Genomic DNA, 24988 nt, shown 5'->3' on the forward strand with positions numbered 1-24988 from the left:
AAGCCAAAGTGTGTCTGAGGATTCCTGACTCCAGCCAAAGGAAGGAGGCGGTTAAAGAGTAGGATCAGCAAACATGAGAAGCTTCACTCTCTGGGCAGGCGCTGGTGGCAAACATGAGTTTTCTGGAACATTCAGCTCAGTGGGGCTGCCTCCCCCAACAGACTTGCACTTCAATTCCTCCCCACTCCGCCCTCCCCCATTAAATAGAGGAGTCAGGAGTCCAGGCCTGGCCTGCCCCCTCCCCCTCCCTCTTCCTCAAAAGGGAAATGAGGTGGGGGAGTATAAATTACTTCTCGAACTATCAGGGGACAGTCTAACATGTGTCGTCCAGTGATTCATTTGGGTGGACTACTTTCACACCAAGCTAAATGCAAAAGTTCAGAGTGGGGTCATCGGGAGGCCCCTCCCTCCTTGAGTGCCGGAGAAATTTCCTCTTTGTAAAGAGCAGGCACAGTTGGAATCAAACTCCTTCCAAACAGGAAATCACCAAGATTCTAGGTAAAATCGGTGCCTTATTTTTAAAGGACAAACTTTTTTATTCCTTAAGCGGGTGTTTCCCGAGTGCCTACTAGGTGCCAGGCACGGGACACGTAGGTGTTGTGGACCTAGTGTGTGCCCGGGATGTGGGGGGGGAGATAGGAAGAGGGAACAGACAACACACACACGCACATACATATATGACAAATCTTACTAAAGAAACACTTTAGGGGAATTGTCTTTTTTCTAAAAAAGGAAAATGAAAATAAAAGGTTGCGCGCGCGCGCACAAACACACACACACACACACACACACACACATCCTGAGTCCCCGAAAGTGCCGGGACTGAGCCCGGAGCAGGGAAAGTGGGAGGCCTGGGGCGAGGGGGATGGGCGCGAGGTGCCGGCTGGGTGACAAGGTGCAAGGGCAGAGCCGGCAGAGGCCCCGGGAGTTGGCTGGCGAGCTTGCGCCAGAGGCAGGTGCCAGCTGCGAGTGGGCGGAGGGGCGGGCGCGGGGCCAGGCGGGGTAGGCCCGGCGTCACCTCTGCTTCGAGGACTCGGGCGCGCAGACGAGCTCGCCCCGAGCAGCCGGGGGCACGGGCGTCCCCGCCATCCGCGGAAGGAGCCGCGGGAACGGTCGCCGCAGCCGCCCAGCGACAACATCCTCTGGAGAGACGCCCCAGGCTCCGCAGCCGCCTTCCTCCGCCGGGAGGCGAGCGCCGCCGCCCCCTCGCCGAGCTCCCGCTCGCAGCCGCCCCCCGCCCCGCCGCCCGTGCGCCCGCGGGGGGCAGCAGGCACCCGCGCCCCCCAGCCCTTCCCTGCAGCGGGCTCCCGGGCGGGCGGCGCGGGGAGAGAAGGTGCCAGAGACAGGGGCCCAGGGGCACCATCCTCTGGTCTCCACTCCGCGCGGAGCAGGGACGCCCGCCAGCACCGCGAGCCCCCACGCCGCGGGTCCCCAAGTTCAGGGGCGACACCCCTCCAAGAGGGGGGCGATCCCCCGCGGTGAGCACGCCGGCCCCGTCAACCCCGGCCGGCCCTCGGCGCCCAGCGCCCGCCCGGGTCCCCGGAGACGCCCGCGCGCCCCGGCGGGGCCATGCCCGGGCTGCGCCGGGACCGCCTGCTGACCCTGCTGCTGCTGGGCGCGCTGCTCTCCGCCGACCTCTACTTCCACCTCTGGCCCCAGGTGCGGCGCCAGCTGCGGCCCCGAGAGGACCCGCGGGTTTGCCCGTGCGCCCGGCGCGCCTCGTCTTCGGCCCCGGACTCAGCCGCCGCCTCCCCGAACCCCCGCGCGGCCGCGCGCAACTTTTCCCGAGCCGGGCCCGGCGCTGAGCGGCGCGGCGGCCGCGGCTCCAAGCTGCAGGCCCTCTTCGCCCACCCGCTCTACCGCGTCCCGGAGGAGCCGCCGCTCCTCGAGCCCAATGACTCGCTCCTGGCCAGCCAGGAGGCGCTGCGGTACTACCGGAGGAAGGTGGCCCGCTGGAACAGGTGAGGACCCCGGGCGCCGGGAGCCCCCCGCGCGCGCTGCGCCGCCCCGCCGCCCCCGCCCGGAGCTTCCGCTGGGCGCCGGGCGCGGCTAGTGTTCTCCGCCCGGACCCCACCAGCTGTTGGCGGAAGGCAGAGTCCAGCCCCGAGTGCATCTCAGGGGGAGAAAGTTTCAATGCAGCCCCACAGCGGAGAAATGCTCTAAGCCACCCTCCAGCTCCCTGTTCACCCCTTAGCCCCGCTGCACTGTCCTCGGCCGTTGTCCCCCTCTTTCTCCTTGTCCTCATGTTGGGAAGCCGCTGCTGGACTCGGGTGTTCCGGAAAAGGTTCCCAAATAGAGCAACTCCAGAGCTGGTTCGAATTCCGCACTCTGCTTTGGACCTGGGTGCCTTCCAGAAAGCAATGCTACTCCCTGAAAACCCAGCTCTTTCTCCTAACTTACTCCTCTGCCAGGGTCAGAGATTACAAGAGGTCAGCTGGGGCGGAAAGTAAACGGTTAGTTCCCTGACCTGGTCACCGACCTGTTCTATTTAAAACCCGGCTTGTCCCTCTGGCCGGTGCTCTAACTTGAAGGTGGTTTTAGCATTGGGTTAATTTGGGCTGACACGGATCTGAGACTTGATGCTTTCACAGAGGAGGTAGAAAGCTACCTGGGAATTTCTAAAAATCCAAAGCAAAATGTAGCTGGGGGTTGATGGGGGTGGGAGCCCAAACCTATCTAGGATTCACTTAAGAAGATGTATTTGTAAAAGGGCAGGAAGGGGGGTGGTTTGGAGTCGGGGAAATAGTCCAAATACTGAGATGGGGGTTAATGACAGAGACCTTCACATGAGCTAGAACTCTGTTTCGAAGTACAGACTTGTCTAAATATCACTGGCATCCAGAGTTCATTTTGAACCACACCCATTACTTTTCTTACTACAAGAGATTTCAAAATGAAATGTCATCAGAGGGTTTTACAGTCCCTGCGGAGAATGGGTAGACCATAAATCTCCGTGGTTGCCCAGGGCTAGCCCAGTTTAACTGTTTGCTGGTTATTCTGTAGCGCTGAGGCCAGCTGGGGCTTGAGGGAGGGGAGGACTTTCAGAAAGCAAAAGGGGATGAAATGGGGAGCCCTTGGCTGAAATCGCTGTGGTGAATTTTGCAGCTCCGTGGCTGATGACTTTAGATTAGAAAAAAGGTGGTTCTCCGTTTCATTGCTAATTGGGTATAATCAAAAGGCAATTTGAGAGTGTTTCTCAGACACTGTCCTGTTCAACATTACCTTGATTTCATCAATAATGTGGGCATCGGGATCAATGGACTAGGAAATTTTGCCCCTAGAAAATCGTCTACATATCTGTGGAAGGTTCCAGAATGAGGGGACTGTGGGCGAAGTCGTTTGTTTTCAGAATCAGCATTCATGTATTCTCATTTCTGGGGCCCTGCACTTCCTTATGTTCCTCCGGGTCTTGAAGGAAAGTCCAGGAGAATATTTTTGGCAGAAACACAAAAATCTTTCTCACCAACATTTCCCACCATCGATTTTTGAGCTTGATTTCTACGCCATCGTGTGTCACAAACACACATTTCCTGGACAGAAATGATTTTGGTCATTTAACAGAGGGTCGACCCATGGGGGCTGCTGACCTTGCTGTCTTCGGAGCTAACAGGGTAGTTTTGCATGGTTGGTTGAAATGCGACAGCTGGGATATCTCTTTTCCTCTTCCTTTTCCTACCTCCAGACCTCAAGCGAGGTTTGTGGGCTGAAGCAGGAGAGGAAGCTGCATTCTCGAGGGTTGAAACTTGACCTAGGATTTCAAAGAACACCTGCCTTCACCAGACCTGTATGGCAAACGTCAGCGGGAGGATTCTAATAAGCCTATGCCCTATTACGTACATCAAGGTTAAGAACAAACGTGGAGGACTCAGTGGCCAGTGTGAATTTAAAGCACTCCCAGAGTTCTGTTGTCAGAGAGAGTAACTCATTCCCTGAAGCCAGAGAGTGGGCTGATGACTAGAAAGCGCGTGGAAGTTTCGATGAAGCCCGCACCCATGCTGCTGTGTGCTTCTCTGGCTACCCCGGGCCAAGGAAGGCTCTAGAGTTCTGTGCAAGCAAATACTTAGACCGCAAAGGAAGAAACAGCGAATGACCTTACTAGTTGTGTCTCTCTTACATGGATAAGCCCTCCTTGTTTACCAGCCAGTAAATACCCAGCCAGTATTTAAAAACTAGAGAGTTACAGACTTCTACGGATGCCACTGTGCCAATAATTACCTACCATTAACTGCTATCCAAAATAATGGTAGCAGCAAGCCATCTGCCACACCAGGAGGGTTTCAGGTAGTAAGAGAAGCCAAATCAGCATTCTTCACCCCTTGCCCAGAAGCGACCGTTAGTCTGAGTAATATAGTTTTTTCTTAACCACCACGCTAACAAGTCCTGGTGTGAAGTTGGAAGGTATCTTTCTAACAACGTGAGCTCATTACCAACAGAGGTAGGGAATGACCTGGTTGTTGTTTGTCTGGTGTTTTGTTTTGTTTTGTTTTTTCTCCCAGCACATTCCTTTTTGATTTTGGTGGAAGGTGGAGCTTAGACATCATTTTGAATGTTTCAGGTTTCCCATCAGTCTTTGTTAATTGCATGTCAAGATCAGGTGAAGTTCAAATGCAAAAGATATGCTGTGTGTCCCGTAGAGTCTCCTGGGCTGACATTCAGGGTGTTCTGCAAACTTCCCCTATCCACTGTTCCTCCCTCCCGTCCTCTCCTTCCTCCCTCAAAACGGAACTAAGTGTGGCACAATCCAAGCTAAAAATGCAATCAGGGAAAGTGTTTCTGTCAGGTTGTTGGTCGCTGATCACAACGAGGGAGGCAACTCCAGGCTCTCTCAGGCACGATGACCCCTTTGGCACCTGTCTTGAGTAGCGAAAAGCCAAGAGTGCTCGAGGAGCGAGGGGAGTGTAGTCTGCAGGACTTCAGGCCAGATATCAACCAGCCACACGAGGCCGGAAGGCAGGGCTTACCTGGGGCACAGGTAACCGCTCACCTTGCTGCTCTCCTCTACCTCCTAGAAATGCGGCTTCCTGGGCATGTGGGCTGGGTTTCTTCTCTTCCGACAGGCCGCCCAAGCCAGACAACATCTGTCCTTTGACATGTCACAAGTGGCCAGCTTGGCCTGGCCCTTTGCCCACGGATCTTTGGTTGGTCCCTCCGTAACCCTCTGGTCTTGACAGTCAAGGTCAAACAGGGTCATCCCCCTCCAACCCCACCAGTGTCAAAACTCCATCAGCTAGCACACAAATACAAATTCCCTACTCTCTGTTTTTCTTCCTTGACGTTCCCTCAGGTATGGGGAAGGCTGTCTTTTCCTACAATTACAGAGTCAGCATTTCTCAGAAGCCTGGATGTGTGTATCTGTGTTTTTCCCACCAGCCCAGGGACAGGAAGCACCTGTCTTTCCCTCTCCTCCTACCTACTTGCTGTCACTGAAAGCAAGCCTAGCCCTGAGTTTCCCTTTGAAAATCACAGCAAAGAGACTGAGCAGCTTTTCAAAGATGACAGTTGTTTAAGGGGAGTAAATTGGCTCAAGTCTTTCCGGGGAAGCTTTGAGAAGATCCAGAAGGCAGGGCAGATAGAGGAGGGGCGGCGGGGTGGTGGAGGGGAGGAGAGGGGAGAAGGAGCCAGGGGTGATGAAAAAGAAGTCAGCTGGAAATGAGAACTGGTTGGCCTATGAGGATTTGAAGGCCAGGCTTCTTCCCACCATGGCATCTGTGGAATGCAAAATACAATCTTTTTATTCTTACCCCCTCGGTCTCTCTCTCCTCACCTGCCCCTTTGTCTCCTTCCTGCTGGTCTCAAGCCGGCCCCAGACCATAAGGAACATAGATCGGGGGCGGGCAACTCCACTTGCAAAGCAGCTACATGTCCAGCTTTTTCCTTCTGGATGGTGGCCACTTGCTTTTCTCCCAAAATCACCAGGATCTTGGGCCCTTGTCCGATTCTTCCATCAGTGATGCCAGGCTAAGAAAGGAAACAGCCTCCTTTGGTCTGCACACAGACCTCGACCAGACCTGTGTGTGGTTAGCAGAGGGAGTGGGGACCCTGACTTCCATCTCTCTTTCCCAATTAGGGCTTTGCTTGACTGATTTGGGAAGACCTATTATTTTAGCGATTTCTGCATCCCTGGAGATGCAGGAAACCTCTCCACTCTCCTCAGAGCCACAAACTCCAAACAGATGGTTTCTGAGAGGGCTAATCCAGAGGCCGTTTTCGGGTCCCTTCTTCCTCCTTCCAGAGCTCGGTCTTTACCGCCATGACCGCAGCAAAGACTTACATGGTGTTCGTTCGAGGAGTACGGGTACTTCCTGTGTCCTGAGTGTTTCAAAATGAAACCCTCGGCCAAGCACGGGAGGACGTTTGTCAGCTGTTCTCTTGTTCCCAGCCCTTAACACTCTCTTTTCACCGTGGGAAGTTCTCATCAGTCCTGGGAACTCAACTGCCTAACTATTTGCCCAAAACCCCTTACCTGAAACGTGCTTGATCTGGCCCCAGTACTTCGCAGAAACTTGCTAACTTGGGCTTTACAGTTTCCTTAGAAGCAAGTGCATACGGTGGACAGAATTGCAAGATGGCCCCGTTAGGTCCCCAGCCCTGGTGTACACACACTTGTCTTCATTATTCAACCAGGTGCTAACCTGGGAACTGCTCTAAAGAATTTCACAGATGTAATTAAGGTCCCTGATGACTTGACCTTGAGATAGAGAGATTATCCAAGTATGCCTGACCTGATCACAGCAGCCCTTTAAAAGGGGGGAGCTTTGGAGCACCTGAGTGGCTCAGTCAGTTGAGGGTTCGGCTCAGGTCATGATCTCAGGGTCCTGGGATCAAGACCCACATCGGGCTCTCTGCTCGGCATGGAGTCTGCTTGAGGATTCTCTCTCCCTCTCCCTCTGCCCCTCCCCAAGCTGGTGCACACACACATACTCTCTTTCTCTCAAATAAATGAATTAATTTAAAAAGATAAAAAAAGAGGGAACTTTCTCCAGCTGATGGAAGAAAAGAAAGTCAGAGATTCAGAGTATAATACGGGTCTGATGCCGACTTGACGATGGAGGGGACCACGTGGCAGGGGACACTTAGGAGTTAAGACTGGTCCTCAGGAGATGGCCTGCAGGGAAACAGGGCCATCAGTCCCCAAACCACAAGGAAATGAATTCTGCCAACAACAAGAATGAGCTCAGAAGCAGATTTTGCCCCAGAGTCTCTGGACAAGAACTCAGCCTGGTCGACAGCTGAACAGAGAACACAGCTGAACACCAACTCTGTGAGCTAACAGAGGGGTGCAACTTTAAGCCAGTAGGGTTCGTGATAGTTTGTTACACAGCTGTAGCAAATGGATATACAGTAAGGCTGCTTGTTCCATTTCATAGAAGAAACTGGGGACAAGAAGATTGCTTACCTTGCCTTCCAAAGTCACGTCGCCAGCAAACCTCAGGTGGGCTTTGGACCCAGAGGGTCTGGATCCAGAATGTGGTCCCAACCATCAGCTCCTCTGCTGTGCATCCTTTGAAGTCCACAGGGCCTCAGTTTCCCTCTTCTGGAAAGGCTTTTCCGACTACCTCCAGCCACTCTGGTCCCTCCCTGACTGTACTCACCCTCCCCTTAGAGCACCACATTATTTTTTATGACTGTAGCTGCCTGTGAGAGTGAACAGCATGCTTCTGTTGCTCCTGGCATGAAAAGCCCCCAGTTTGCTTGTGGTCTTCTGGTTTCCCATAGGGTCTCCCCGGGGTGGGGGAGGCGGAATCAGAAGAAATACTGCAGAGCAAATAATTGGGAATAGACAACATCAGTATTGGGGGGCTGTTAGGAAATGGCCTGTTGCATCCCATAAAGAAAAGGCCTCGAACCAAAACAACACTGACTGCAAAATCACTCCACCTGTAACTTCCTACCCCTCCCTATAGAGGTCTAAGACAAAACCACCCTACTTAGAGATCCTAAAATTTGGATCTGGGCTGGGTGTTCTCTTCATTACAATACCTTAAATAAAGTCAATTTTAAAGGGGGGCGGGCGCCTGGGTGGCTCAGTGGGTTAAAGCCTCTGCCTTCAGCTCGGGTCATGATCTCAGGGTCCTGGGTCCGACCCCGCATCAGGTTCTCTGCTCAGCGGGGAGCCTGATTCCCTTCATCTCTCTCTCTTTGTCTCTCTGCCTGCCTCTCTGCCTACTTGTGATCTCTCTCTCTCTCCGTGTCAAATAAATATATAAAATCTTAAAAAAAAAAAAAAAAAGCCCTGAAGGAAAGTTGAGAAGGTGTCAGGTGCCAGGAAGAGGGAATTTCCTTAGCTTCCTGTTCTCTGAGGAAGCGCAGCCAAGAAGTCTTGCCTGAAAGCACGTGGGAAGCACCGAGACCCTGACCTCGCCAACTCATTCCTGGCGCTGCCCCTTGGCAGATGCCGACGTGTGATTTTCCTTGTGATTATTCGTTAAGCGCGAGGCTGACAAGAGCCCGTCGGTTCCGCTGAAGGAGGCTTGCACGCGGCAGAAAGCCGAGTGGAGGTACCGTTCTCAACGAGTGCCACTTGAGTGGGACAGAATTTTCGAGGCAGTGGAGCAACTGTGAGCCTGTTGTTAGAGGCGCACACATAGACACGCGTCATGGAAGCCACGGTGAGGAGAAAATAACAACAAGAAAGGCGTCCCTCTTCTTGCGCCCTGTCCCTTGGTAGAATGTCCTGGGGTTGAAATGTGAAATCAGGATAGACAGTTTGAGAACTGGGGAGATGCTGGCGTCCAGGACTTCGGAGGCCAAGCCCTGGGGGCGGCCAGTAGAATTTGGGCAAGAGGCAAAGTTAAGAGTCAGAAAAATGTCTAATTTATTGGATCCCCTAGTAACAGACCGGTTCCATTTGGGAAGCCACAGGGAATCGAGAAGAGCGGAGAATCAGCCAAGAACCTGCAATAAAACTCAGCAAAATATGGAGAGTAAAAGAGAAGCTTAAGGAGTGTTGGCACAGGGGCCCGTGGACTGAGAAGCGGGGCTGTTAAAAAAGGCTGGCCCGGGAAGAGGTGGAATTTTAGAAAACTTGGAAGACGTTGGTAGGTTAGAGAAGATCTCTGCTGGCAGGAGAACATCCGTGCTGTCTGGCCCCCGGAAGCCATGCACAGAGCTCAGAGAGCAAACGTGCTGTCGGTACCTGGGCAAGCTTCGTGGGTCAAAGGGAAATACGTCTGATGATGCTGAGGGCAGAGAAGAGTGTAAACGCAGGGACAAGTGGTCTCTCCTGGCCGATCCAAGTGGCTCCCCGGGTCTCCGTTTCATCAGTTCAAATAGGAATTTTCTCTTTCTGGCTCATTTTCTTCCGTTGGCTGAACAGCTGCAAATTCTGTAGCAATAGTGTATTTATCTGCATGTAACAGCTCAGCTCGTGGTTTTCGCTCTGAGTTAAGATGATGTACAACCTGTAGCTGCTTTTTGCGCATCCCGCGCCCCTCGGAGCCGTCAGAGACGCTAAAGAAGGACCAACGGCAGCTCCACCATCAAATCAAGCCCCTTCATTAACCGCTGTTCTGCTTCAGGGGATTTTTAACTGGGTCACTGGACCCCACTGAGTTCAAGTGATGAAGTCTGTGTTTCCCTTAAATTGGACACCGAATTTGCATCCTGTGCAAATGCTTATCATTATTTTTGGAAAGTACACTTTGGTTTCAAGTGACAGAGACCCAACTCAAAGTAATGCGAGCTGGAAAAGAAAATGAGACTCCAGTAACCAAAACTCAGCAAGGGCAGCTGTCCTTTGTGTCTCCCCAGTTTGTATCCCCTCCTGCAGCTTCGCCTCCCTACAGTCCACAGTCCGTCCTAGGACCAGACAGAGAAGGGTTTCTCCCATTTCCAAAAAGAAAGAGTCTGAGCAGAGATGCCGATTGGCCCGTTCTGAGAAAACAGCCCGGCTGTAGAAGGCTGTGATGGGCCCACCTTTGAGGAGGCTGCCCACGCCTCAACCAATCACTGACGTCAGGGAGGCGGAGCTCTTGGAAACACCTGTCCGCCCGGTAGCTCAGTGCCGGGAAGGGCAGCCCCCAGAGTGACGCTGGGTGGACAGGGGGCAGGGGTCCTGAAGGAACTGCCCTCACCAGTGATGTTGGAAAGGGTCTCAGCTTAATTAAGGCTTTTTCAAAGCAAATTTGGGGCTCCTTGGTGGCTCAGTTGGACGGGCATCTGTCTGCCTTTGGCTCAGGTCATGATCCCAGGGTCCTGGGATGGAGTCCTGCCTGGGGGCTCCCTGCTCAGCGGGGAGTCTGCTTCCCCCTCTCCTTCTCCCCCTCCTTCTGCTCTTCAACCCCCCTCCACCCCAGCTGGTGTTTGCTCTCTCGTGCTCTGCTGTCTCTCTCTCTCTCTCTCAAATAAATAAATAAATCTTTTAAAAATCATAATAAAAAATAAAACCAAATTCATTCATAACAAATTCCTAACACGTGCAGACTTTTTATACCAACCATTAAAATCCTCCCAAGAAGCGAGCCATCTTTGTATGTGGGCTTCAATCAACCTTACTCCCTTCACGGGAGCCCGAGGGAGACACTGATGTGGGCCCCGTTCATTCATGGGCTCATTCTCTGTTTCCCAACAAGAGATCCCACTTGGAGCCACTACACCAGTGTGTCGATCCTGCCTTCTTTCAGAAACGAAGAGGGTTGAGCTGTGGTCCCTGAAGGCTCCTTGCTGCTATGTCCCAAGTATGGTGCATCTTTGACCAAGATTTCTTCTTCGAAGTCTGTCAGAGCGAAAATATGGGGTATTCTCAGTGCGCTCCATGAACTTCTAGGGTTTTGAGAGGCGTTTCTCGGGTTCTGCAAATGATTGATTAATTTTCATCTTGAAAGAGTGTACTTTAAGATGATCTTAAGGTGAGAAAACTCACACTGATTGTGTTTTGCACATGGCAGCCCACTGAGTCTGTGGTAGGTGGTTCGTGGGGACAGATGGCTTCTTCTATCTTTGTTTAATTGAGGAGTATTCTGAGATTGCAAGGTGTGCTGCTAAAATCTGTGTGTGTATCAGGATTTTTTTGTACTGTTACCAAAACAAGGTGTTAGAAATTAATCAGGTTCTGAAATAAGACGATGTCTGTCTTCCATCGCCCCCAAGTTTGAATGCTTGAGTTCATAATCCTGTTATCCTTCTCATTTTTATTGGTTGGCTTTTTAAAAATGAGTTTACATATTTTACCCTATTAGATTTATAATGATAAATTATTAATATTGTTTCTTTTTGGCAATACTGGGTAAGATTCTTTTGTAAGGAAGGTTCCACTTCTAGAAGAATTTTTGAAAACCACTGATCTGGAATGTGTGGAAATAGAGTAAATGTCTTTTCCTCTTTTCTCTCAAATTGATGTGCCTAGAACCCAAGCCCCCTACCCCTGCCCCCGCAACCCCCCAGCTGTTGTCAGTAATGAGGGCATGGCACTTGATAATGACCACGCCTCCCACCACAGCTTTGCCGATGCTTCCGGCTACTTGAGCATAAGAGAGCATCTTTTAGGGCTTGTACACTGCTTACTTTGCTGCACAACAAATCATTCCAAAATGGAGTGACTTAAAACAAGAACCATTAAAAAAAAAAAAGAACAATGACAAGAACCATTTATTAGCTCATGATTCTGCAAGTTAGCAGTTTGGGCTGGGCTCAGCTAAGCCTTCTTCTGGCCTCTGCTGGGCTCCCTGAGACATCCGTGGTCTGCTGCTGTGTATGTTCTACTGATCCTGGATGTGTCCTCTTCCTTGGGGTTCCTTGTCTGGGACCTTGGCTGAGATGATTGTGGCTGTCCACGGCCTGCCATCCCCCAGTCAGCTAGTCCAGGATTCGTCGCATGGTGGTAGCAGGTTATCAAGAGAGAGGAGATGTATGCACAGCCCCTGGAAGTCCTGGCTAGAGCTTCCTAAGTATCACTTCTGCTTAGATACATCAAAGGCCATCTGGGGAGATTCAGGTCTCCTGGCCATCGGAGAAGAGGCAGTCTAATAACTTAATACTGTTCCCCTGAGCAAGGCTCAGAGCAGGTCCCCTTTGCTGGTGAGTTGTCAGGCAGTGCACCGGTGGCTCCAAGTGGCAAGAGCCTGCCGCATATGTCAGTGAGAAAGACGTCTAACGTAACCCTCCAAAATCGAATGACGCCGCTATGGACTGAATCATGTTCCCGCAAAAGTCATACGTTCAAGCTCTAACCTGCAGTACACCTCAGGACGTGACTGTTTTGGGGAGATGGATAATTAAGATTAAGATTAAATGAGGTCACAAGGGTGGGGCCTTAAGCCACTATGTCCTTGAAGGAAGACAGAGAGACAGGAGGGATACCTATGCACAGAGGAAGGCCCTGTGAGGACACAGGGAGAAGGCGGCCACCTTCAAGCCATGGAGACAGGCCTTGGGAGAAACCACGTCCGCTGACACCTTGATCTTGGACTTCTAGCCTCCAGAACTGTGAAAAATAAACGTCTATTGTTTAAGCCACACCAGTCTGAGGTGTTTTGTTACAGCAGCCTGAGCAGACGAATACAGAGGCCAGCTGAAGGGGAGGCATTGTGGCTGATTCTGCTGGCGTGGGCCTGCCTCCACCTCAGCTCCTGGGGCACCGGCAGTCATCGCTGAAATGGTCCCCACCTCCCGGCCTAGTTCTTCCAGCTTCATAAAGCCTCTGGGCCTCCCTTTCTAAGCCCTTGAAAACTCCCTCAGTCCCAGACAACACAGCCTCCATCCCCGCTTACAGTCAAGGGCTTGTTTGGCTCTTGGTTCAGACCTGTTTACGGACAGACTTGAAGCTCCCCTTGTTCTGGAGACCATTTTTGAGGTCCAAAGAGGATACTGGTCTCTCTGTCCCCCTGCAACCCTCCCACAACGGTCCTAATCGTCCCCAAGACCATGGACACTCTGACTGAATGGGTTGAGGACACAGCATCCTCTCACCAGGTGTTTAAAACTTGTTTTGTAAATTTTTTTTAAGATTTTATTTATTTGTCAGAGAGAAAGAGAGATAGCACAAGCAGGGGGAGGGGCTGGGGGAGAGGGAGAAACAGGTTCCTCGCCGAGCAAGGAGCCCGATAAGGGGTTCTATCCCAGGACCCTGGGATCATGACCTGAGCTGAAGGCAGACCTTCACCAACTGAGCCACCCAGGTGTTCCTTGCTTTGAAAATTTTTAAACACTTCCTTTTCTATGAACCAATGTAATATTTAGAACAATGATGAAAATTTGTTTTCACTTCTCAGGTATATTAAGAGCCTGTGTTTTATACGGAAATTTCCAAAGACCTTTATCCATTCACTTATCTCTAGGGCATTTCTGATAATAACTGCTAATATGATTAGCAGCATGAATGTATAGAATCCTTTCTACTTCTTGAAGCTCTTTTATTTATTTATTTGTTAAGATTTTATTTATTTGACAGAGAGAGAGCAGGAGCAGATAAGCAAGAGGAGTGGCAGAGGGAGAGGGACAAGAGGATCCAAACTGAGCAGAGAGCCCGATGCGGGACTCGATCCCAGGACCCTGGGGTCAAGACCTGAGCCGAAGGCAGACGCTTAACCACATGACCCACCCAGGCACCCCTTCTTGAAGCTCTTTTCAACAGTCTGTAATTAGTTCACTGTAGAAAAGGGTGGGTCTTACAGCCAGTAAGAGGCTGACCGAGTGTCCCCATGGAAAGACACCCAGTCAGTCTGTCTTTGGATATAAAGCAGTATCCTTGGCACCAGCCTCGGGCAGCAGACTCCGTGTATGACCCCTGGGAAGAAAAGTGCTGTCTTCAACCGGGACCCTCAGAGGCCACGCCTTCTGGAAAACCCTCTGCTGAAATTTGCAAAAACTCCCTCAGTGCAATGGCATCAAAGCAACACAGGGAAAAATGTATGTGCTGTGCTTATCATCATCACAATCATTGTGTCATTATAATGTCAGAGTGAGAAAGGAGGTCATCTAGGATAATTTGCTGTCAGGAAATGAAACAGACCATCAAGGATGGATTTTCATGCCACACACCGCGTCGCTCAGTGGCCCAGGCCCCTTGGCAGAGAACACTTGGGGAGATCGATCTCCCACTTCTCGGGAAGTCACATCGCTAGGCCACTGGATGTTAGCGTTTCCTGAGCAAGTTCTGAGAAGGGAATTCAGTCACTGGCATTCGTGTCCTGTAAGAAATGTGTTCTTTCACAATTCTGGAGGCTGACTCTGAAACGCAGGGGTCACTTGGCAGAGGGCGCAGTGCTCTGTCCAGAGGCTCTGGGGAAGAACCAGTTCTTTGTCTCTTTCAACTCGTCGTGGCTGCCAGCGTTCTCTGATTTGTGGCCACATCACTCTCAACCCTGCCACCATGGTCCCGTCACCTCCTTTTCTGTCTCTGTGCTCATGGGTCTTCTCTGCTTCCTGTGTCTCTCCTGGAAGGACACATGCCATTGGATGTGGGGTGCCCATGGATGATGCAAGACCATCTCATCTCAAAATCCTTAACTTTATTACATCTGCACAGACTCTATTTCCAAAAAGGTACCGTTCACTGATCCCAGGGATTAGGTCGTGGACATGAGGTCTTTTGGGAGACCACCCTACAGGCCACTGCAGTCCCGTTCTGTTATGAATACAAAGGCCATGAGTGACCATGGTTTTATTGTAAAAAAAAAATTTTTTTTAAGTTTTTATTTGACAGACAGAGGTTACAAGTAAGCAGAGAGGCAGGCAGAGAGAGAGGAGGGAAGCAGGCTCCCTGCTGAGCAGAGAGCCCGATGTGGGGCTCGATCCCAGGACCCTGGGACCATGACCTGAGCCGAAGGCAGAGGCTTTAACCCACTGAGCCACCCAGGCGCCCCAAGAGCTGCTTTTCTAAAAAAATATTTATTTGAAAGAGTGAGCAAGAGAGAAAGCACCAGCGGGGTGGGGAGGGTGGGGGCAGAGGGAGAGGGAGAAGCAGGCTCCCCACTGAGCAGGGAGCCCGAAGTGGGACTCAATCTCATGACCCAGGATCATGACCTGAGCGGAAGGCGGACGCTTCACGGGCCGAGCCACCCAGCAGAGCCCCACAGCAGAGCTTCTGATCGATGTCAAGGGGGATTATATTTATGATAAATTGCCCGGGAGCTCAGGGAGGGAGCTTCTCAGGGTTATCATTCAGTGCAGAGAGGGAGACTAGGCAGTTGGCTAAACCTGGAAGTAGGAACAGAAGGCTCTGTGGCAAGGTCACGTGGTCCAACAGGATGGGTGAGTGGATTCAAAGCCACCGACCTCCGTCCAGCGAGGAGCCAAAGGTCCAAGGGCAGGCTGGATCCTCCTCACACAATACTTCTAGAGCTGCTACGACAGGTGGGTCAAAGGGTAATCAGTGCCACCCAGCCATATGCCATGGCATGTGACTGCAAAATTGGGGACTGGAAAAATATTAAAAGACATTATAACCGAATGCCCACCTTCGATATTAAAAAACCATCAACAAAGCCACCACAGAATGCCTAATCTGAGCAGTAGAATTTAGTCGTGGCCCCTGTGGGTTAAACTCATTGCAAAATGTAACCGAATGAGGTGGCCTTCTGTTCTGTTATGAGCTGTAAATCCATTAAAAGGTCTGAGGAGGTCAGCCAGAAATGATGAGCTTGGATTTATGACAATCGTGCTGCCGCCTTTCTTTCTGGCAATGATGGAGCTAGTGATCTGTTAAGGTTACTTGTAATCTGTGATTAGGAAAACTATTTTATCTGCATCTATGAAAATGCTTCTTCCTGACTTCCCTGGCAGGATCCACTCAGCCAAAAACATCAGTTTTTCATTATGTATTTAAAAAAAAAAAAATCAAGCAGATGGGCCAGAACAATTAGGCTCCAGAAAAACAGCTGGCTTCTTCTTGCCCTTCAGGTCTCCTTTCAGACCTCCCCACCCACAGGGGGTTTTCCTGTCCCAGTGACCTAAAGGGGTCCCAGGGCCTCATTTGCTGGCTTCTGCCCCGTTTTCATCAGGCCTCTTAACAGAACTTAATACCTTCTTGCTTATTGATAAGCTCAGCATTTAACCTCACTAGATCACAAGGTTTTTAAGCGTTGTACTGAATTGAATGGATACATTCATGTCCTCGTCCCCTGAATCTGTCACGGGTATCTTACTTGGGAAAGGAAAAAAGTCTTTGTAGATGCCATTACATGAAGGATCTGGAGATGAGGAAATCATCCTGGGTAATCTGGGTGTATCCTAATCCTAAAACAAGTGTCCTTTTTTTTTTTTATTCTCACACTTTTTTACTTTATCCAAGTGATAACAATCTGTTAGAACTTGTATATGTTCTTACATTTTCCTTTTTTTATATATATAATTTTTTTTATTTTTTTATAAACATATAATGTATTATTAGCTCCAGGAGTACAGGTCTGTAAACCATCAGGCTTACACACCTCACAGCACTCAACATACCACATACCCTCCCCAATGTCCATAATCCCACCACCCTCTCCTGACGCCCCTCCCCCTGGCCACCCTCACTTTGTTTTGTGAGATTAAGAGTCTCTTATGGTTTGTCTCCCTCCCAATCCCATCTTGTTTCATTTATTCTTTTCCTACCCTCCAAAGCCCCCACGTTGCATCTCCACTTCCTCATATCAGGGAGATCATATGATAGTTGTCTTTCTCCGATTGACTTATTTCACTAAGCATAATACCCTCTAGTTCCATCCAAGTCATCACAAATGGCAAGATTTCATTTCTTTTGATGACTGCATAGTATTCCTTTGTATATATATATATATATATACCACATCTAGAGCTACCCTATGACCCAGCAATCGCACTACTGGATATTTACCCCAAAGATACAATGTAGTGATCTGAAGGGGCACGTGCACCTGAATGTTTATAGCAGCAATGTCCACAATAGCCAAACTATAGAAAGAACCTAGATGTCCATCCACAGATGAATGGATAAAACAAGTGTCGTTTTAAGGAAAAACAGACAGAAGAGGAGACAGCGTGAGCAAGAAAGCAGAGAGCGTGGTGGGGCTCCCAGGCAGGGAACACCAACAACCACAAGAAGCTGGAAGAAGTAAAGAATTGATTCTCCCCCTACAGCACCCCCCGCCCCCTGAAGGAGCAGAGACTTACTGACACCTCGCTGTCAAACTCCCAGACTCCAGAACGGCGAGAACACTCAATTTCTGGAAAGCCCCCAAACTTGTGGTCATCTGTTATGGTCGTCCCAGAGCCTAATAGAAGGATGGAGGCTTGCTTGCATCTTTGGCGATGTAAGCCAGTATCTAAAAGGCTGGTTTGTACACAGTAGGTGCTTAATAAGTGTCTGGTGCATGAATGAGAAAAAGAGTACTTCAGAGGCTCTGTGAGCATGCAGTTCTGGGTTGAAATCCTGGCTCAGCCACGAATCGCCAGAGGCCCGAGGCCTGTCTTCTGGAGACCTGGTGTCCTCCTTAGCAGTGTGGCCCAGAATACCCACCCTGAGGGCACTGGAGGGCAGAGTGAGGTCACATACATAACTCCTTGAGCATGGTGCCTGGTGCATACAGCAGTGAGTCACCAACAGGGGAAGGACCGCTCATTGGTTATTCTTCTACGTTCGATGTGGGTGACTTGCCACGTGTCCGTCGCCAGCCTTATCCAGTTACGTGGGAGTCTCAGTTGATGAAGCAGCAACAGCCTTGGCCAGGTCCCACAGCCACGGGAAGAGCACCAGGGCCTCCAGCCCAGCCAGCGCCCTGGCTTGCCTTGGCCACATCCGGTGCTTCCGGAAACAGAAAATGCATGGATGGATTTCTCCACGGTCACCCGGACGTCGGACATCTAGTGCTTGCGGACGGACAGAACACCACGGAACTGGGTCCCGGTGCCATTAGCCTACGTCTTTCAGAGATCACATCTCTTCCCGCCCCACACACACGCTTCAGAGTAAAAACCGGTCAGCTAATGTTTGCCCAATGACATGACTTGAAATGACAGGAATCCTGCAGATTCCAGAAATGACTTTATTTTTTCTCCTCTTTTCTCTTTCCACAAGCATTCTTAAGCCAGTTAAACAGGCTGCTCTCTGCTCACTGCAGACCTTTCCCTTGCAACAAAGCCTCCCGCGGGTCGATGACAGTGGTCCTAGCTGACACCCAAGAAATCCTTACTCCGGCGGTGGGGGGGAGGATAGCCGCACTGCCTCCTTCCCAAACTATCTCACTTAATCCTCACAACAACCCCGTAAGAGAGGTACTATTATTGTACGCATCTTCGGTGGAGGAGAAAGGCTCTGGGGGGGGGGGGCGGGGGGGAGGGGTGAGGTTACACCAGAAACTGGATTTCCAAGGCCGAAATTCAACACTGACTTGAACTTCACCTTCTATCTGAGGTCGGGTCCTGGCAGCATAGCTGAAACTAGAGTCGAGAGCAGGAGGCCTGGGGACTATGTTCTCAGAGTGACCCCTTGCGTCGCACTCTGGGGGTGGGCCAGGCGGAAATGCTCCCAGCCCTCAGCCATGGACACCCAGATCGTGTGGGCTTCCCGGAGGGCGAGTTGGTGGTAAGCACCAAAAGCTGTAAAAATAGCTCAACTCATCCGTTGTGATGCCCTCTAGACCTGTTGTGTTATCTTTACGCCCCCCCAAAAAATTGTTGCCTTTATAATCAGGGGGGAAAATCAGTGATGGTCGAATCCCTCCCCCATGTTCTGATTCCACGCTTGGGTTTAATCGCAGCAGCACCGGGGACGGTCGCCGATCTGCCTCTTGCGATTCAGGTCTCCTCTGCTTCGGGTCCCCTCCAGCTCAGAAGCCCCTGTCGTGCTGGGTAGGTCTTACTCAACTGCTGAGCCAGAGCAGTGACCCCAGGAAGTCAGGATGGGGAGGGGGACCAGTCAGCCCCGAGTGAAAACAAGCAGTCTGTTGCAACATAGCATGAACCCAGCTCGGAGAGGGGGAAGTGATTGTGTTTCAGCCGGAGAGAAATGAGTTTGTGTTGAGAAATCAGCCCATTTGGCAAAGTCTCACTGAAATCTTGATACCGTCGTTGCTTTCCCAACAGTGGACAGATAATCCCGCGTGCCTGGCGTTCTCGCCACGCTCTCCCTGATCTTTATGGGGACCCCATCGGTTGGCTAAGTAAGTCCTTGACAAAGCATCACTTTCCCTGCCAACTCTGGGGAAGAGCAGAAAAGGCTTGGGTCAGACACCCAGGCTGTTCCTTCGTCTTTTCCGTTTACCACATTGTTATGCCCCTTTGTGGACCTTCATTTCCCCGTCCAGAGACTGCAGGGATGATCGATTCACAGGGCTTGGGGGAACTAGAAGAAGAGAATCCACGCAAAGGACCCCCCACAATACATGTCTAATAAGCTCTTCACAAACGCAAGTTAGCGACACTCAATAAAGACACATCCTATGTGAGCTAATACCACGAGAGCGAGGCACCAGCATCCACGTGCTCCCCTTGTGTCCCAGCCCCCCCCCAACCCGGGCAGCCAGGCGGGGCCATAGGACCAGTTCTAGCCAGTGGCAGGAGAGTAGACGTGACCTACGTCACTTCCTGGCCAGTAATGAACGCTCCAGGGCCTCTCTTTCCTGACCCTCATGGCCTCGGAAGGCCACCCGCTGGGATCTTGGCGTATCCCCAAAGCCAGGTCCCTGAAGCATGCTGTGACCTTCATGAAACAAGTAGCATGAGTAAGAAAGGAGCCTCTGTTGTGGGAAGCCACGGAGATCCCAGGATTACCCTGTGATTCTAGCAGAACCTGCCTTTAGTCCACCAACAGAAGGGTGAAAGAAACGGGAGATGGGTTTCTTTTTCTGAGGAATCCAATCTAAGATGAAACTCTAAGCCCCCTTTCCTGTTAGGTTGGTTGGACATTTATTTACTCCAAGTCATCACAGGAACCCTTTTTCCCAAACCCCTCCATGCTGGGCAGATGTACTTAAGGTCACAGGTGACAGAACAGGTGAGGAGGGCCCCTAGTCCATGTTTGTCACCTGGGCTTGTGCAGGTGGCTGGGCGGGTTGGGGGGTACTCTGTTGGGTCTATGCCAAGCTCAAACATAAGCACAGGACTATTTGCTGGGGTGGGTTTCTAGTACCTGAAACACACCTTCCTAGGCACACCATGCAGTCACTTTCTGTCACCCCCAGGAAACAGACCAGACATACACCCCCCAACCAACTTCCCTTTCCTAAGCAGCTTTCGGAATCTGTCTACTTCCCTCAATAGTTTGTGCTTCGGTAGGCACATCCCACAGTCTGTCAAACTCCCCTGTCCAGCGTATCCCTTCATGGAGTTCAGGCTTTCCAAAAACCAAAAATGAAAAAAGCCAGAGAAGGAGTGGGGTAGCCTGTCTCAAGTTTGCCTGCTTGGTCCTCGGTCATAAACAGCCTCGGGGACAGGGAAACGCCAAAGCCCAGCTACCTCCTCGGAACAGAGTTGGGAAAAATTCCACAAGAACAAAAAAACACAAAAATATCTCAATAAATTATCCTACTACATGGGTCATTGCTCGTGCAGAGGAGGAAAACAGGCCAAGGTCTGCAATCACTCTCTCAGTTTGTAAATCGGATGGAAAAAAGAATGCCATGCAAATGAGCCCTAACTCAAGCTAGGTCTCCAGGCCAAGGACTGGAAAGAATTCCATCCGTGGCTGAGCCAGAAAGAAACTGGCCCACAAACCATGAAATCATGTACCCCCCCCCCCCGCCTAACCCCCAATTACAACCCCCTGCATTTCGATCTTCCTGCATTCGGACCTCTCTGTCCTTCACATGCTCTTGCCTTATGTGCCAGACATTCAGACAAAGCTCAAACATTTTTTGAAAGTATGTATGTTCTGATTTACCTTTGATTATCAGAGGACCCCGGGTGTGGATTTTTAAGGTTCCTCTTTTTCTGGGTCTGCTCCAAGGACAGCCACTAGACCCCATTTCTGTCTTCTGCAGTCAGGGAAACAGTCCAGGAGAGAGAAGACCATCGTCCAGCCAACGTCAGTATCATTTGTTAACAGCGCGCGTGTGTGTGTGTGTGTGTGTGTGTAACACTTACGCATGCGTCCTGTGTGTGTGTACATGAGGCATCTCTCTGTTTATCTGGGGACCGTACAATGGGAGGATGGGAAGAACCAAAATGATGACATTTCAACAGACCCGTACCGCATCACTTGTGGGGGACAGGTGTGTTAGCATTTTAGCCATGGGCTTGCGAAGCTGGGATAACTCTGACAGCTCCGTATATGCTGACTCCCAGTCGGCGTTTCTTTTTTTAAACCATTAAGAAACATTTTTAATTTTTGCTGCGCAGAAGATACTGGAGGAGTGTGGGAGGCCCGGGGGAAGACTTGTACGCTGTCTATGGAAAATATCCAATTGCACAGAGCCCAGAGCCTATCCCGGCGATTTTCAGGTCATGGTCAGAGGATTAAGTGTCTTGTCTGCTCCTGATTCCATGGCTGCAGCCCGGGGTCGCTCCGCGTCAGCACTCCTGACATTTCGGGCCGATTTTCCATTGCGCTCCGCTTTTCTATGTACCAAAGGGAGTTTAAGCACTTCCCTGAGCACCTTCCCCGCCACCTCTATTGCAAAAAGTTCTCCAAGTATCACCACCCCCAGGGAGTGAAATGGCCTCTTGTTGGGAAGCTCTGGTCTTCGCCAGAGGCAGCGGTCCGGTGGAAAAAATGGACAAACAGCTGTGGGACCCCAGCTCTATGAATCATCACGTCATGGTTGGTGGAAGCGTTCCTTGGTCCGGTATGGATCTTTAATGTTTCCCAAATGTGTCGTGCGCACCATGGAGTCCACGGGGTGCCGACACGTGCCGTGAACAGGAAGGGCTCTTGGGACGGGAGGGCTGGCTGCAGGACTTCCCAGAGCCTTTCCTGTCCTCCCACCACTGTGACTTGCCCAGAGAGGTTTCAGCGTGCGGCTCTTTCCAAATTTCTTTGTGTGCTACCAGTGATGTCTGGGAGTCATGCCAGTGTTTAGCGCTGCACCCAGGCTTAGAATCTGGGAAACGTAGCCCACCTGGAAGGGATCTGCGCATTCCTGGACTTGAGTCTGGGGATCCCAGAGACCGGGGATGGCTCTTGCTTTCCTCTCCAGAGTGTCCAGTCTACTCACATCTTGGGCGTTCAGTCTTAAGGTTGTTATGAAGATTGAGAAGCAGGTTTCCCACTGAGGTCACTGTCCAGCTCCTGGAATGTTCCTCCTCATTGCCACGAGTGTCTAGCCCATTCTTCAAAGCCAAGCAAAATCAACAAGGTCTGAGCGAAATGGCTAAGTCTAGCCACTTTGATAAGATCTTTATTTTTTTCACACTTGGGATCATGAGGACCAAGAGTTTCTTATTTTAGCTTAGATGTCCACCTCAGTTAAGCAAGTCATTTCGTGCCTATGTGCCCAGCTGCATGTAGCTAATGTCTTTCGTGGTTACCCGCCCCTCAGTGTGAAGGCTGTGCACGGTGATGCCCTCCCTACTTGGATGGGCTCCTGGTTGCACGCGTGGGGCTATGGATTCCTCTCCCTGGGGAGGAGACTGGGGAGTCATCAGTGATCCTTGCTCAGAGCCCTAGTACAAGGAGTGAGAGGTGGTCAATAGCCAGGAAGATGACAGACAACCAGAGTGGTGGTAAGGAGGTGTCTCAGAAGGCAGTCACTGAGATTTCTGTCCCTGTTCTGCAGCAAACGCTCATCAGGCCGGTGACCTTGAGGCAACTCCACACAGGTCCCTAACTCAGGTGGGTCTCCTCCCCTGTGAAATGGGGCCAACGGTGGACCTGCCTCATTGGTAATCAGGTAGTTGTGACGAGAAATGAGCCAGGGCTTAGGGAGTGCCTGGCCCAGAGCAAGAGCCTCCTTGTGCTCACTGTGGACCACCGTATGCAAGAGCACCCGTGGGAGCGAAGGGCACTGGCGACAGGTGTGAGGGGCTGGCTCTCGGGAGCCACAGGGCAAGGGCGCAGCAGCCCGAGTTTGGATCAGGCTGAACACCTCCTTGTTGCCTGTCACTGGGCTTTCAAGTCTTTGTAGGAGCTTGTTTCCTTGTCCGGCCAGATCTGTAGAAGGAGTTTAGTATGCAGCCAGGTTTCAGAATTGGGGATGGAATGGAGAAGCATTACCTTTCTCCAGCCTATTAGCAGTCCCCTCCTCCAGTGCCAGCTCCCGAGCGTGGGAAAGGGGCTTCCTTGGGGGAATGCCTTTTGGACTTGCTCTCAGGAACCATGGAGCCAAGAACCACTCCGTGGCTGGTGGTTTCTGTTGGCTCCGTTGGCTGTACCTGCCTGTGGCCGCTTCTATTAGAGCTGCCAAAACAGATGACCGCAAACTGGGTGGCTTAAAACACCAGAAATTTATTTTCTTACTTTCCGGGAGGCCAGAGGTGCAAAGTCAAAGTGTAGGCAAGGTCATGTTCTCTCCTAAGGCTCTAGGGGAGCAGTCATTTGCTGCCACTTCCAGCTTCTGGTAATTCCAGGTCCCTTCACTGTGATTACTGCCCCTGTGGTCACATTGCCGCCTCCTCCTCTCTGCATCTCTTCCCCTGTATGTCCGTCTTACAAGGATACTGTGATGATAGGCAGGCAATCCAGGATCATTGCCCCCTCTCCGGATCCCCAACTCAATCACATCTGCAAGTCCCTTTGGTCATAGAGGGAAAAATACACAGGTTCCAGCATTAGGATCTGGGTATCCTTGGGGGGAGCCATTGCTCAGCCTACCTCAGGAGCCATCCAAGAGAATGTAGAATAAGCTCTTGCTTTCACCCTCGTGAGCGGAACTCAGGTAACTGGGAAATTAAGCAGCTGTTGTGCAGAATTCTTCACCGCCCTCCTTCCCCACCAGCATGAGGCATACAGAGCCCTGTGATAATGGAGTCCCAGAAATCACAGTAATAATAACTCACATAAATAACAATGAATTTATTTAATCTTCACTAAAATCACATAAGGTGGGTACATTTGCCATCCCTGCTTTTCAGATGGAGGGAGGCACGGAGAGGTCAGGTAACTTGCCACAGGTCACACAGCTGTGAGTGGTAGAGCCAGGACTCAGGACCCGGGACCTGCCTCTCTAGTCCTCTCTCTCTGGATTTGCAAACTCCTTCTTAATGGACAGACACAGCAGCATCACCACCCATCACCTACCCCTAAAAATCAAGCTCTGATCCACGAGCTAATGGAAGCAGATACTTTTTCCAAGCTGGAGGATAGACTCCGGGGGTGAATGCTTGTCTGTCTTGGGAAGTGAAACGAGGAAATGAGGAGCACTTAGGGACGTCACCTTGGGGTCTGAGGCTCCCGACCACTACTATTGTATCACAGTTCCCGTAGGCTTCCCTTGGCCTCGAGGGCACAGAGATGAACGGATCAGGAGGAGGATGAGTAGAAAAGGAAGAAATGGGAAATGTCCTCTTTGAACCCAGGGGACCCAGTGGTGGGGAGACATCAGTCAGCAGCCCATGACCTGTGTATGATGAACCACAGGCTTTGGACGGTGAGTCAAGCAGTCTGCTGAAGGCTGGTCATTCTACATAATTCTATGGTGAGCACAGGCCGCCAGCAGGAGCTCAATGCTTGGGTCTCAGGAATAAAGTCCATTCGAATGGTGAACAGAAAAGGCCATTTCCAAAAGCCCACACCCTTCTTGGCCTCAGCCACTTCTGCTCAATGCCATTGTTCTGACGTTCTCACACTCAGCTCCTGGCCAAGGGGATCCAGAAGGTCCAGTTAGATAAAGCCCCCTAAAGACTGCCCTAAGATAATGTGTTTGAAAGTGACACGCTAGGTGCTAAGTAATTATTTCTGGGTTGTGATTTGCATACCGGCCTGTCCAGGGCAGGTATACCAGGATGCTGATAAAGCGTCAGCCCAGGCTCCCCGACTTCCCCTGTGGGTGCTGGGAGCCATAGGGTGTGGAGGAAAGCCAGTTAGGGAGGGAGCCTGGTCCCAGTCAAGACACATTTCGAGGTAAATATGGCATCTCAGAAGAAAGGGCTCTAAATCCTCAAGACACTCTTAATTCGTTGATATCTCTTCTCATTTTAAACAAACAGCCACTCTCGT

The 24988-nt window shown here is 51.1% G+C and overlaps 1 protein-coding gene across 1 annotated transcript in view; it reads left to right on the top strand.

Annotated features, from left to right (window-relative positions):
• Positions 1 to 1569: 1569 nt before the first annotated feature.
• FAM20A (FAM20A golgi associated secretory pathway pseudokinase) overlaps positions 1570 to 24988 on the top strand; it is a 45743-nt gene continuing 22324 nt past the window's right edge. The window contains exon 1 of the mRNA XM_032870763.1: positions 1570 to 1961. Coding sequence (XP_032726654.1) covers positions 1570 to 1961 — 392 coding nt within the window. The remainder of the gene's footprint in view (positions 1962 to 24988) is intronic.

The sequence above is a fragment of the Lontra canadensis genome, unplaced genomic scaffold (genome assembly GCF_010015895.1).
Source record: "Lontra canadensis isolate GAN:19392208 unplaced genomic scaffold, GSC_riverotter_1.0 scaffold41, whole genome shotgun sequence".
Lineage (NCBI taxonomy): Eukaryota > Metazoa > Chordata > Mammalia > Carnivora > Mustelidae > Lontra > Lontra canadensis.